General features: G+C 43.2%; 1 protein-coding gene across 1 annotated transcript in view; it reads left to right on the top strand.

Annotated features, from left to right (window-relative positions):
* The window catches only part of STK10 (serine/threonine kinase 10), a 198,625-nt gene that overhangs the window by 157,180 nt on the left and 26,649 nt on the right, over positions 1–14,796 (top strand). Inside the window, exons 9-10 of the mRNA XM_089659470.1 lie at positions 996–1,508; positions 13,624–13,754. Of these exons, the coding sequence (XP_089515596.1) occupies positions 996–1,508; positions 13,624–13,754 (644 nt within the window). The remainder of the gene's footprint in view (positions 1–995; positions 1,509–13,623; positions 13,755–14,796) is intronic.

A 14,796-nucleotide genomic window follows, 5' to 3' on the forward strand; every position in this document is an offset into this window, starting at 1 on the left:
CTCATAAATTAATTATCTTGGAGTACAATACCATACACAAGCCCCACCCCTCCATGTCCTAATCACTCCTTATTGCTTAGTGAAAAAAAAAGGGACTCTCATGGATTGGGTGGTTTTATATGAATGTACAATAGGAACAGCCCTAGCTTTTTTTTTGTCAGTGTCTAAACACCTGAAGATAGCCTGCATATAACCCATAATCTATAAATAAATGTCCTGTGTCCTCTACTGTACTCCATAATAAGGAATTTACAGGTAAGTCAAACTTACTATTTTTAGTACTCTCCATAAAATCCTTTTCCTGGAGTCCATTGAGGTGTAATGCATGTCTCCATTGTCAATGATGCAACAAGCCTGTAGTTTGTCAATCAGCACCTAGCCAAGCCAAGTCCTGTCCCCTGCTTTCTGGATTCACAGCATTTCCTCTGCCCTGAACCCTTGTCACTGAACTGTAGTATAAAATGGAGGGGATTTGGCAAGATAAAGGAAGGTTTAGGTATCGGATAGTAACATAGTTGGTACTTGGTAAGACTGTGATACAAGAGACCAAAGGATTGTTTTACCTTAATGCATTCTATGCATTAGGGTAAAGAGCCTTCCAGAATCCACTCCCCCCAGCCCCCTTATAAATACTTAACTGGCTCCTCTTTCAATCTGGTGCCCAAGGGCAGCATTGCTTTGCTCTCCCACTCCTCACAGGTATGGAGACAGCATCCGGAGCCATCAATCAAATCAAAGAAGAGGCGCCAAATGCACCAGCAGGGGACCTCAGAAAAGAAGGTTCAGGGTCGCTCTGTGCAAAACCATTGCACACAGCAGGTAAGTATACCATGTTTGTTATTGTAATAAAAAAAAAAGCTGAAGCTTTACCATCACTTGATAAATTATGCAGTATGCAAAAATGATTTGTAGGTCTGTTAACTGTATTTTATTTGCCACTATAGTATATATTTTGATAATTACTTTTACATCCATTTTTCTTTACATTCTGTTAGCCACCTGCAAAGAACGGCCAGTACTCATCTGATGTGGAAAAAGACAAGCACCCTGTTAGCAATGGAATAAAGCCTCTTGCAGAACATTCAAAGGACCAAAGCCCAGACAGCACTATAAGCAGCAAAGCTGACAGCAAAAGTTCTTCCGAGAATATTCATGTACAGAGTCTTCACGGTGTAGAAGATGCAAAGCCTGACATTATTATCATCAATCCATTGATTGAAGTAGATAGAAGGGGCCACTCTGCAGCTGAAAACCATAGCAAAGACGCGGATAAAGACCACACATCAGTTACACCTAATAGTCACAAGCCAAAGAGCAACCAATATGAACGTCTTTCTGCTGAACTAATACATAATGGAAGCATCAACTCTCCCTCGCGATTCTTCAGCAGCTGGTCCAAAAGGGATTCTGACTCAGGCAGCAATTCTGCTTCAGACAGTATGGATCTCAGCATGAACCTGTCAGCTGATCTTTCCCTTAACAAAGAAACTGGTTCATTATCAGTCAGGGTAAGATGATGTTTAACAACGTCAATATGTTTTTACATTTCTTTAGTAAAAGATAAGTGAGATTTGCTGGTTTCTCAGCAATAACTTGCTAAGCACCACTTTCAGCTGTGTCATTGGTGTTCCTCAGTGAACTTTTTTTTTCTTTACCCTTAGTTCTGTTTCCTACAGACTTATGAAGCTGAACTGTTTTGCCTCTTGAGTTAATTGAACTGATACCAACTGCAGCTTCCTGTTCACTTTCCTGTTGAGCCAGATGAAAGTTGAGTGGTTCTTGCTAGATGGGTCTAGTGGCACCAGTATAGCTCGAGTCTATTCAGTGCTGGATGTAAGCAGAGCAATGCGCCTCTGTGCATGTGGCTTTATTATAGAAGTTAGGAAGAAGACAGAATAAAAATGCCTGTGACAGAAGTTTAGCATTTTGTAGTGATTGAAAAATAAAACCTCTGATGGCTTGCTAATGGTAATACATTCGCCTTCCTTTTCCTCCAGTTTTTCTACAAAGTCTTGTTGAATGTCTTGGTATGTTTTTCTTAACAGCTGTATTTGCCTTATTTATGTTCTGACTGCTTACTTTTTGTATGTAATTTGCAGTTTATTTGTGTTTGGACAGCATTGTCAGGTGTGCTTTTACATGTTGTGGGACATGTCGTTTGTGTGATAAATCATTACAGCAGTCTAGATTTGTTGTTTCTTACAGGTAGTTTTTGTGTCTTTACAAACATATAGAAAAGGTTGCAGAAGAATTAACATATTATACCCTCAGCAGACCAACGGTAAAGAGTACATGGCAGTTCCTTGTCTTTAATGCTCCAGTGATTTATTGTATGTGAACATCACTTGGAAAGTTTGTATGTTGTAGAGGTAGGTGCTCTTGTGAATAGCAATGTAGTCCTTCTACTATAAAACTGGCTATACACTGATGGCATATTTTGTTCAGCCTGCAGGCTGAATGAACCAAAACTGACAGATTCCTTCATCCAAGCTATACAGCACAGATAAACGAATCTCCCTGCTGGCTGTGAAAACCCAAAACATGTCTGCATTTATTTGAATTCAATCAGTTATCAGCTAACAATTTTTTGCCTGTCTTTTCAATCAAGGGATGTCAGATAGGAGGCAGCCAATAGCACCACCCCCTAAGTGAATTTCAGCCAATTCCTCAGCAGTGGGATGACATTTGGCAGGGCTCAGTATAGAGCATTCACTCCCCAATTAGGCCTAGAAGTGTGATAATCAGTATTACACTAGATTTGTTGTCTTTTATTTTTGCTTAGATTATCTTCTGTTTATTTAGGTATTGTTTAGACATTTTCCGGCAAATCTTACCCCAGACCTTTTGTGAAATTTCAACCAGGGATTTAGGGGTTGGCTAGTAGCGTCCTAATATCTGTGGTTTCTCTAAGCTTCCGCTCCAGCTCAGCCATATACATAGAGATTTTCTCTATCTTTTTAAAAGGCAGAAGGAAGTAATATGACAAAAAGTGTAAAAAGTGGTTCACTTTTTAAAGAATTATTAAGCCTTTTAAAGTTAACATATACAATGTATTATGTATTCAACCACTTGAGTACCAGCCTCTAATACCCCATCATTACCAGGCCATTTTAAAAAATTTTTGTGCGGATTGTTTGACTGACAATTACTCAGTCATGCAATACTGTTCCCAAATAAATTTTGTTATTTTTGTTAAACATATGGCAGTTTCTATTGGTATTTAACCGTTTCAATACCGGGCAATTTTACACCTTCCTGCCCAGGCCATTTTTCAGGTTTCAGCGCTCTCACACTTTGAATGACAATTGCGCGGTCATACAACATTGTACCCAAACTAAACTTTTATAATTTTCTTCACAAAACTAGAGCTTTCTTTTGGTGGTATTTAATCATCGCTGGGGTTTTTATTTTTTGCTAAATTAACAAAAAAAGACCGAAAATCTTGAAAAAAAAACACGTTTTTCTTTGTTTCTGTTATAAAAGTTTGCAAATAATTAATTGTTCTTCAGAAATTTAGGCCAAGATGTATTCTACTACATGTCTTTGGTGAAAATAACCCAAATTAGGATGTATTTTTTAGTTTGTAGGAAGGTTATAGAGTTCACAAACTATGGTATAGATCTGAATATTGATCAATCCTGAAGTACTGACGGCCAATCTAATTTCTTGAGGTCCAAGAATGTCAGAATAGTACAGATATCCCCCAAATGACCCCTTTTTGCAAAGTAGACAGTCTGACGTACTTCATAAGAGGCATGGCAAGTTTTTTGAATTTGTATTTTTTTTGTCATAATTTTTCGGAAAATGAAAATATAAAAAAAAATTATTTTCACAATTTTTTTTTTTTACAAACTGTCACCAGTGCAGTACAGCATCATATAACTGGCATGGCAGTGATCAGGGACACTGACTGGTGACAGTGTGAAAAAAAATATATATTTTTATTTTTTATTATTTTAAATTAAATTGTTAATTTTTTTTTTTTTTTTTTTGATTTTTTTTTCATATTTCACTATGTCCAAAGTAGTACAATGTTACCATAGTAACATTGTACTACTTTGGGGAAGTGATCAGTATTTTTTTTTTACACAATTTGCTTATAGCAAAGAATTACTTTGCTATAAGCAAGCATTTACCTGAATGACATCGATTCATTCAGGGGTTTTTTTTGTTTTTTTTTTGTGCTTAGCTGTGATTTGGCCACAGCTAATCACATGACATGTGCATGTGATTAGCTGTGACCATTCACAGCTAGACACTAGTATACAATGGATGGCATGAATGAAGCCATCCATTGTATACAGCTGTCATGTGAACTGCTGTGATTGGTCACAGCAGGTCACATGGTACCGGCAACAGGGGCCGGTACTCAGATCTGTCATCGGCCGTGTCCGAGGTACACGGCCGGTGACAGATCGCGCCACTGCGTGGCTCTGCAAGCGCGCGAACTGCGCATGTGCGGGAGGACGCCATATGGCGGCCTCTCGGAAAGCGAATACATTTTTACGGATGCCATTCGGCTATAGGCCGGGTGTCAAATGGTTAATAACCACTGCTTTTCATTTTTTTTGTTTGTTTTTTTCTTTATAAAATTTTGATGCAAAACATGATGCTTTCACTGCCTTTTTTGAGGCCCTAAAATGGTTTCATTTAGGGCATAGTGTATACAGTGCAGCAGTCATAGTGCAGGGCTCAAGACTATGTAATGCACAGAACAGCTTTTAGATTTAATTACCCAGGGATTAGTGAGCCCTTCTAGTGAATCAGTCAGTGGTGAGTGCCACTTTACATGTTGGTAGTCAGTGATGTGCCCTTAAATATTGGTGATCAGTGATGGCTGCCCTATAACTGTTGATAGTCAGTGGAATTTTTCCCCCATTATATTTGTGGTCAGTGTGACCACTTTATCGTCAATACGCCTCCTTCTGTGGACTTTCCTGCTGTTCAGTGTGCCCCTTTTTTATTAGTGGTCAGCTTTGGCAGAAAAGTAAGGAAAGGGTTGATTTGGCATTTTTTGTTTACATTTGTTGTTGCTGTGATTGGCTTTTAGCGATCCTAGGTACAAAGCCACACTGATTGGCTTTGTGCATTTTCCTGTGATCTGTGCTGTCTACTGTGTGTGCAAGCTATAAAAACAGTGCTGTCTTTAAAGCGCTTTCACATTATTTTTTTTTTGTTTCTATACAGTAGTACTGAGACATATAAAATATGTGCAGTATTTATCTGTTTGCTGGCATACCACTTTATTACCGTGAGCAGTTTACTAAGGTATAAAATATAAATCTCATTTGCTGTCAATATGTGGCTTACTGTACTAATTTATGTATTTTGAAAGTTTACCTTTTTTAATATCAATTTGAGGGTTTTAATAGCAAGTTTGTATTTCCATTTTAAAACGAGCCTAGTTCACGCATCATTATTATGCAAATTGTCTGCTTAACAGGTTTCACATGAATGTTAAATGTTGACGAAGATTGTGAAATGGTTTTTCTAATTTTGGGTTGACCAGTTACTAGTAATAGGAAAGAGAAACCTGTTCACAATTAATAAAATTAAATTGTGAGCTGTATGTTAGTTTTTCTAGCTGTGCCTACATTTGTACTCTGAACATTCATTGTGTACACAAATTTTCCTGCACTAGAGGTTATTTCTGCTAATAGTGTATTTGCCTACCTGGTAATCATTCACCAAGGCTGCTGACATGTGTGTTCACACTTCTGCATCCTAGGACTTGCCCAACCTGCTTCTTCACATTTCTGGAATGTTAGTACCAGATGAGGCTTTGTTTAAAATGACTTAACATCTGCATATTAGTAAGCATTATTTAGATAGGTCAAAGCAAAGTGAATGACGTTAATTGTATGCCTTTTTTATTCTCGGATAGATAAAGCTCTTCAGCAATGATTTACTTGGTTAACTTGTTTAGTCAGTTTGCACCCACCCTCTTCTTATACTGACATTGACAGATGAAAAATGGACAGCACTGCATTCCTATGGGCAAACAAATGTAAATGGATGATTAACTGTTCACATCCATGTCTGCTCAAGTCTGTTTTTTTTTAAATGGAACAAGTCTATTTTTGTTCCGTAAAAAACGGAAACTGACCTCTCCTAGATCGTAAGCTCGAAAGAGCAGGGCCCTTGACCCCCTCGTGTTTTGTTTTGTTACTGTATTGTCTCATGTTCTGTCCCCCACTATAATGTACAGCGCTGAGCAAACCTTTTAGCGCTATATAAATACTGTATAATATTAATAAACTAATGTAAATGGACAATGGTCCATTTTTGCATTGGTTGTTAGGAGCTGGCATGCTCAAACATCCTAACGACTCCCTGCTGACAGGGGGATTCTCCGCAGACAGCAGTGTGTAAACCAAATAATCAAGCTGTGACGGGTGCGGCGAGACCCCAGCTCTTCTCACCAAACTCGTGACTGAAGGACTAGCCAATCTAAAACTGCGCTGTCACGTGCGTAACAATGCCACGCCCAGCTGCACCCTGCACAACGATTTTCCAGCTAATTGGACACAATCTATGTACCGGCAGCCTGGGAGCGATTGATACTGGGTCAGGTTAATTACGCAATTAACCCTTCACACTACCACCACCTCCTTTTTATACAGAGAAAGAGGAAACTCAGCAATACACTAGGATGATTGGTTAATCGACAGTATACTGCTATCTCTACAGACCGGTTATACAGAGGGTTAAACATGCATAGTAGCGTTCTTTTTAGAGGCAGTGATTCGTAAATTGCAATTAAGAGCTATAGAAACAATTCAACACTTTCAGAAAGTAAGATTTATTACTAAAAGGTCAAAAGGGTGCAGTACAAATATTTACAGAAAGAAGATGTAACATATATATATATATATATATATATATTCAGAGCACAGCAAACAGATAACAGAAAGAAGTTTAGGTAAATATGTACTTGCCAAATAAATGCCTGGAGTTAAGCAGTTTCAAGTCTGATGAGCTAAAAAACGGATTTCTGGTCTCGCATTGGGTTTCGTTGTTGCCGCGAGATTCTCCTTTACTTTCTGTCCGATAGATGTTATATCGAACGGTCCTCACTTGTCTGACTCCTCACAAGAACTAACTGCGTCTTTTTCCTACACAAAATCTCTTCCCATGATGGACAAGCCAAGCCTTATTTGGCAAGAGGATTGTATAGACAGCCCCTTAGCAAGGTACGCTGAACGCATTCCTGAGGGAGGGGGGGAAATCGGAGGAGAGAGACTGATTTGGGAGTTTAAGAGAAATACCAAAATGTAGTTGTTTGGAGCAGAATGGATGACCACGCCCATCTCTGTGTGCATGATTGTGACACCTCCCCCCTCAGGTGGTTGCATGGGAGGGAACTACAATTTCCCTCCTGACGCAACTGACCCCTGCCCAGAGGTTCACCTTGGGTTGACAAGGTGCCATTGCCAGGTTCCTTCTGTTGTGCCGACCAAGTGAGTGGTCACGGGGGAGCACCAGTCGGCTGTGACTATCCGGACATCGTGGCGACTGCTGGGGTGCCCACCTGTTCACAAAACACTTCGGCTCAGGGGTGTCATCTGCTAACATTTTGAAATGTAGCTTTTTGTCGAGGTAGAGAATGAGCTTTCCCTCTTCCATCTCCTTCCTCTGAACCAGGACTGTATCTGACCCAAAGGTAGTGGCGCTTGTGTGTACCGGAACCGGACAGGCGAATTCTGGAAATCGCTGCCCGGATGGGTCCACAGGTACCTTCGTCCAAGATGAACAGACTCTTTACCTGCTAGTATCCAGGACACCAGTTCCATCCGTTTCCTGTCTGCTAGGTCAGTCACAGGTTCAGCTGAGCTATGATAGTTGCACCCAGGCGTCTTACTGTAGCCAGCTGCATCCAAGATTGATGAAACCTGCTTCTGGGCCTGGGGAGTAGGCCAGGCCATAACTGCCTTAGTCTCCTCATTCCCAGACCTCTGGGGGTCTCTTCCTATCGGTGGTTCCCAAAACTGAACCACTGACATGCCCCTCTGACAGTTACCATTCTCAACTGTCAGACTAGGCACTGGCAGTTCGCTCCTGACTAGTGACAGGGACCCGAGTTGCTCTTCCCAGACAGGGCCGAACACCGTAAGGCCCCTAAAGTGGGCAACTGCACCCAGTCCCATTCCACATTGTAGGCCATTCCTGACCCCTGGGGAGGTGGTTGATGCATTTTCAACCCCAATTAGCTTTCCAGGGAATTCAGGCAAGCGCATGGTATGGTGAAGGCTGACTTGTCCTGAGCCTCCTGGGTTAGAGATGGTGGCCCAGACCCTGTGCTCAGGTCCATGATGGTTAGACAGCGGGCCCCTTCCGGATGATTCATTATCTCATGGCTCCTGGGCATGGGGTAGGCCACAACCACAGGGCTGGCGCTCAGTTTTCCAAGGTCCTCACAAAGTCTGGTCATCTGATCCTGTTTGGGGACCAAGACTACCGGGGATGCCCTGACGGCACCATTCCCTCTGTCTCTTTGGCACATTCAGTCTACACTTCCTGTGAGATGAGGTTGGCTGAAGGCATGGGGGAAAAATACACCCTGCCGTCCAACTCGTGAACAGCACGGTGAGCTCTCCCCGGGTTTTCCTGAACTCTGCCTCTCCGCCTTCAAATAATTTTTGCTCATTTTCTCATATTCTGCTGCCCCAGGCATAATTGCAAGCAAAGATAAAAGTAGAAAAAGGAGCTGTTGCTATAAGTCTCTCTCTCTCTCTCTCTCTCTCTCCCCCTCTCTCTCCCCCTCCCCCCTCTCTCCCCCTCTCTCTCCCCCTCCCCCCTCTCTCCCCCCTCCCCCCTCTCTCTCTCTCTCTCTCTGTGTGTGTGTGTGTGTGTGTGTGTGTGTGTGTGTGTGTGTGTGAATAAATAAAATATGCACCACTTGTTTCTAAGGACTGTTGGGAAGCCCCCCACTACCCCTACCCCAAATCCATACCAGGACCTTCAAACTGAATTAATTTTTCTTTGCTAAAATGTGACTGAACAGATGATGCCCGTGTGAAAGTGGCCTAAATCACAAACAAAGTAACAAACCCTTAGCAGGTAAAACAATAAACACATAGACTTTGAGTATGCAGCTGTTTGTCTGGAGTTCTACTTTACCAAAGTGAGATCTGTAATATCTGTTTTAGTAGTGTTGATAATTTAATATACACAAAAGGCAGATGTGAAATTGTTTATTACCAGGAGCAGTACTTTCACAGAAACATTTACTAAAAAAAATAGAGTGCCAGAGCCTTTTCACTTTCCAGCTTTGAATGTCAGAACCCTTTTCTTTCCCTTTCCACCCTTGAGTCCTGGAGCCTTTTCTCCTTTGCACCCTTGAGCCATGGAGCCTTTTCTCCTTTCCACCCTTGTGTCCTTGAGCCTTTTTCCTTTCCACCCTTGTGTCCTGGAGCCTTTTCTCCTTTCCACCCTTGTGTCCTGGAGCCTTTTCTCCTTTCCACCCTCGTGTCCTGGAGCCTTTTCTCCTTTCCACCCTCGTGTCCTGGAGCCTTTTCTCCTTTCCACCCTCGTGGCCTGGAGCCTTTTCTCCTTTCCACCCTCGTGTCCTGGAGCCTTTTCTCCTTTCCACCCTCGTGTCCTGGAGCCTTTTCTCCTTTCCACCCTCGTGTCCTGGAGCCTTTTCTCCTTTCCACCCTCGTGTCCTGGAGCCTTTTCTCCTTTCCACCCTCGTGGCCTGGAGCCTTTTCTCCTTTCCACCCTCGTGGCCTGGAGCCTTTTCTCCTTTCCACCCTCGTGTCCTGGAGCCTTTTCTCCTTTCCACCCTCGTGTCCTGGAGCCTTTTCTCCTTTCCACCCTCGTGTCCTGGAGCCTTTTCTCCTTTCCACCCTCGTGGCCTGGAGCCTTTTCTCCTTTCCACCCTCGTGGCCTGGAGCCTTTTCTCCTTTCCACCCTCGTGTCCTGGAGCCTTTTCTCCTTTCCACCCTCGTGTCCTGGAGCCTTTTCTCCTTTCCACCCTCGTGGCCTGGAGCCTTTTCTCCTTTCCACCCTCGTGGCCTGGAGCCTTTTCTCCTTTCCACCCTCGTGGCCTGGAGCCTTTTCTCCTTTCCACCCTCGTGGCCTGGAGCCTTTTCTCCTTTCCACCCTCGTGGCCTGGAGCCTTTTCTCCTTTCCACCCTCGTGGCCTGGAGCCTTTTCTCCTTTCCACCCTCGTGGCCTGAAGCCTTTTCTCCTTTCCACCCTCGTGGCCTGGAGCCTTTTCTCCTTTCCACCCTCGTGGCCTGGAGCCTTTTCTCCTTTCCACCCTCGTGGCCTGGAGCCTTTTCTCCTTTCCACCCTCGAGCCCTGGAGCCTTTTCTCCTTTCCACCCTCGAGCCCTGGAGCCTTTTCTTCTTTTCGCCCTGGAGCCTTTTCTCCTTTCCACCCTCGAGCCCTGGAGCATTTTCTCCTTTCCACCCTCGAGCCCTGGAGCCTTTTCTCCTTTCCACCCTCGAGCCCTGGAGCCTTTTCTCCTTTCCACCCTCGTGTCCTGGAGCCTTTTCTCCTTTCCACCCTCGAGCCCTGGAGCCTTTTCTCCTTTCCACCCTCGAGCCCTGGAGCCTTTTCTCCTTTCCACCCTCGAGCCCTGGAGCCTTTTCTCCTTTCCACCCTCGAGCCCTGGAGCCTTTTCTCCTTTCCACCCTCGAGCCCTGGAGCCTTTTCTCCTTTCCACCCTCGAGCCCTGGAGCCTTTTCTCCTTTCCACCCTTGAGCCCTGGAGCCCTTTTTGCTGTTTCCTTGTGGTGCATGGAAGCAAAACATTTGTAGCATTAAGATAAAATCAAGTCAGGTTTGTGCAGATAAAAATTGCCATGACATTGACTTTTTCACAATTCACAATTATATCGTACTCGCTTACGTGTTTAATAAAGTTGTTGGGAACCTGTGGATAAATGGGGAGGGGGAGATTTTCAAAGTTGACCTCTAGGCAAATCGCAAAATACACAGGAAATACAAATATGGGAGTTGTTTTACCTTCCAAAGAATTTGTATTTCATTCCGTTGGTCTGAGATTTACACAGCTCTTCCCAACAGCGAAGCCTGCTTGGAGGTCTGATGTCTCCCTACTTCAGGTACAATAGATCTTTCCCATGCCTTGAATCTGTGATTGGACAGTGAAGAAGCAGCAGGCTGATGAGTTACTCATTTTGCTCTCCCTTTTGTCACAATTGCCCTTGTTACAAAAGAGCAGTGTGGCACAACTGATTGGCTCCTTGGAAAGCTTCTTTCTCTTCAGTCTGAGCTCTGTTGTGCAGGGGTTCAAATGAAGGGTTGCTACCAGGTCATATTCAAGGACTTAAAGTGGAAGGCAAGTCAGAATCTAACTAAGCTTAAATTTACTCCCACCCCATTCTAAGCCTATTCTTTCTACCCTGTAAAAAGAAAGATGCCTATACTTGCCCAATTTCTGAAGTTGCTCCAGTCCAGTCAAATGATCTCTCCAGCGCCAGCTTCAACGTATAGGAGGGATTGTCGACAATAACTGCGAAGCCTGGGCGATGTCATCCATAGGCTTACTATAGGGAATCCGTTGTCGGCTGTCCTTCCTCTAAACTGAAGCTGGACCAGAGTAACTTCAGAATAGGTATGTATAGACATCTTTCTTTTTACAGGGTAGATAGAATAGGGAATAGATTTAAGCTTAGTTAGGTTTTGACTTGCCTTCCTTTTTAAACCAGTTGTTAAAAAAAAATACAGGTAAAATGAATATCTCCTAAACATGCACCGTTTAGGAGATATTTGCTTTTTTTGACAGCTGGCATTCCTGTGCCATTCCTTCAGAGCACAGTGACGTTGCCCAGGACTCCCACACGCATGCTGGTGAGCAGGGGCGGACTGACAACTCATGGGGCCCCCAGGCAATAGGGGATCATGGGGCCCCTGTGTCCTTGCCCAAACTCAAAAAAGCCTATGAAAAAGGTACCAGGGGCATCTCATGGGGCCCCCTACCGACCCCGGGCCCTCGGGCAGTGCCCAAGTTTCCAAATGGTCAGTCCGCCCCTGCTGGTGAGTGACATCGCCGCAGCTCGGCCAGTCAGATGGCTGGAGCTTGTGAACCCGGAAGGAAGACCGGGTGAAGATGGATGCCTCTGCAGCGGTGACAGTGCCTTGCTGGAGGGCTTAGTTTTAAGGTAATGTCAATGTATGTCATACTAGCACATTATGACATTACCTTGCAGGGGATTTACTTATTTCTTTTCACTTACCCTTACTGTGCCCCCCTCACTGCAAAGATGGTAGACTATGATCTGAGGCTCCTGGGATATGAGAAGGCCTTAGGAATCCAGGTCAGACAGCAAATAGGAGCGGCTTCAGGGGACTGGTCATATGGAGAGGGAGAATCCTGTAGGAGTAAGGAATAAGCTAAGTACTTCACCATATTCTTCTCTACTTGATTGCACATTTAACCTTTGCAGTGCAAGGGGGTCCCAGTGCAAGGGTTTTCTTCACCCGGAGTTCAACTCTATTGATTTTCAGTCAATGCATCCCTGTAGAAATTTGTGTTTTTATGCTCTGTTTGAATCAGCAATTGACAGCCTTTATGTTGATCTTGGACGTGTTTATACATTTGATTAGTGTACGGAATTCTTCATGTTCAGAAGCAAGTCCATTTTTGCCTTTTGTCGATTTAATCTGGTATTCAATCATTTTTTTTATTTTTTTTTGCTATGTGCTGACAATTGGGTTTCTTGAACATTGCTGCCTAAAAACTCAGCGTTTTAAGTATACAGGCATTTTTTTTTTAACTAATCTAAATGCAACAGATTGTACATCTCCATGTACCTGTAGACACAGGCGCATAAACATGCACTGCGTATAGATAAAAAAGAAATATGAGTTGCTAGTCAGTATTTACATTCATATGCACATAAAATGTTAATTTGAAGAAGCTAATATTCCATTCTGAGAGCTAGAATGTATTTTACTCCTGTACACACTTAACAATAATAGTAATAAACCCCAGAAAGCTTGGCCAGGAATGCTGATGTTCAAACATCAGTACTGTGTGCAAGTACCGTTAGAATTGTACAGTAGTCTAAGAGGTGTGTTCTAAGGCCCCTTTCACATAAAATGGTACGATCGGGTCTGCCTGTTCATTTTTTATTAGGTGGACCCGATCAGACCCTCCATTGTCCTTTGTGGGCAGTCGGATGTAAACTTACTTGTGTCTGTTTACACTTGGCTACCTTTGAACAAAATCAGCAAAAAGAAACGGGAGGGGGATCTGTTCCCTTTCATCTGGCTAGATCAGATTGGAGGGCAGTCGGGTGTAAACGGACAGCTGGTCCATTTACATCTGACTGTACATAGAGCAAAACAGGCTGTTTCTGTGTGCGCTCTGCATAAGTGGATTGGACATGGGCCTGTCATTTGGTAGCTCCACTCAGCGGGCTGATCCCCTGCTGAGCAAAGCCGGATCTGACCCATGTGAAAGGAGCTTTATATATATTAGGTAATGCTACATTGTTACCGTGTACTCATCTTTCTGAAGAATGTATGCCGCTGTAACTACTGTCTTTTGAGTGCTGCCACTTAGTTTACTGATAACCAGAGTTGTTTTTCAGTCACATTTGTTAACGGGTGTAAAATAAACCATTAATGTCATTTTTCCTTTGTGTCCTAGGAGTCTCGACTTCACAGCAAAACACTGAAGCGTACCAGGCGATATTTAGTTGATGGTGTTGAGGTGAGCGTTACAACCTCAAAGATTATTGGGGATGATGATAAAAAAGATGAAGAGATGCGCTTTTTGAGGTACACAAGATCTTTTTGTTCTTCACCGCATTGTAAGCATCACTTATACTTGTAGTTGGTAGATATAGGATAAATCACATTAAAGTGAATGTAAAGGATCATTTTTTTTATTTTAAATACTTACCTGCTGTGTGAAAAGATATTGCACAGGGCAGTTCCTTACCTATCCTTCTGGAGCACCCCCGCCATCACTGTCCACTCCTTCTTATGAGCAGTTCCGTGTGCTGAGGTGGCACCCATGCAGGTGCACTACCAAGCTGGGCTGTGTGTGTTCATAGACACACACAGCGTGGCTAAACCACACCTCCCACTCCCTCCTCACAGGATTTTACTAACAGCAGCAGGATCCTATGGCTCACACTGATCTCAGAGTCCCCTTTGAGACTAGAAAGAGTAAGCAGCGACACTGCAGCCAAGACAGGGCTGGAGTGTGAGAGTATTTGGGAATGGAGGGGGGACAAGTATTGGAAGTTTTTTTTACCTTAGAAGGAATTAAGGTAAAAACACCTTTTGAGTTTAGAACTACTTTAAATGTAGGGTCACGCTGGTGCTGCGGATTAATCATGCTTTTTTCACTGCGTTTTTGTGGCATGTTTATGCATGTTTTTCATGTGTTTTTGTTCAATCCATGACTAGCAATATCTGCTGTCTTATTGTTGGTAGGAGGAAGAGACTGGGTGTTAAGGCCAAAACTGCACCAAAAACTTACTTCATGTGCTCTCATTGGCATCTATGGGGCCAAAAGCACACCTGTAACGCACCAAAAGAAGCACATGCACCTTTTCAAAATTTACACAGCACAGTATTTCTGTGATGTAAATGAGCACCATGGAGAATAATGTGATTTGTGTTGTCATACATAGCAGCAGAATGGCAGACATGCAACTAATTGCACTAGTGCCCTCTAGGGCTTAAATGGTACATTTACACAGTGAGGCACTGATGTTTAGAAAGCACTAACAGAGTTACAAAATGCCAAAGGAAGATTGTATTTTCCCCCTAAGCTCAATTCTATATAGTGGAGGACTGGCTAAGAATATTA

The sequence above is a fragment of the Staurois parvus genome, unplaced genomic scaffold (genome assembly GCF_062004578.1).
Source record: "Staurois parvus isolate SC_StPar_1 unplaced genomic scaffold, SC_StPar_1.0 ptg001158l, whole genome shotgun sequence".
Lineage (NCBI taxonomy): Eukaryota > Metazoa > Chordata > Amphibia > Anura > Ranidae > Staurois > Staurois parvus.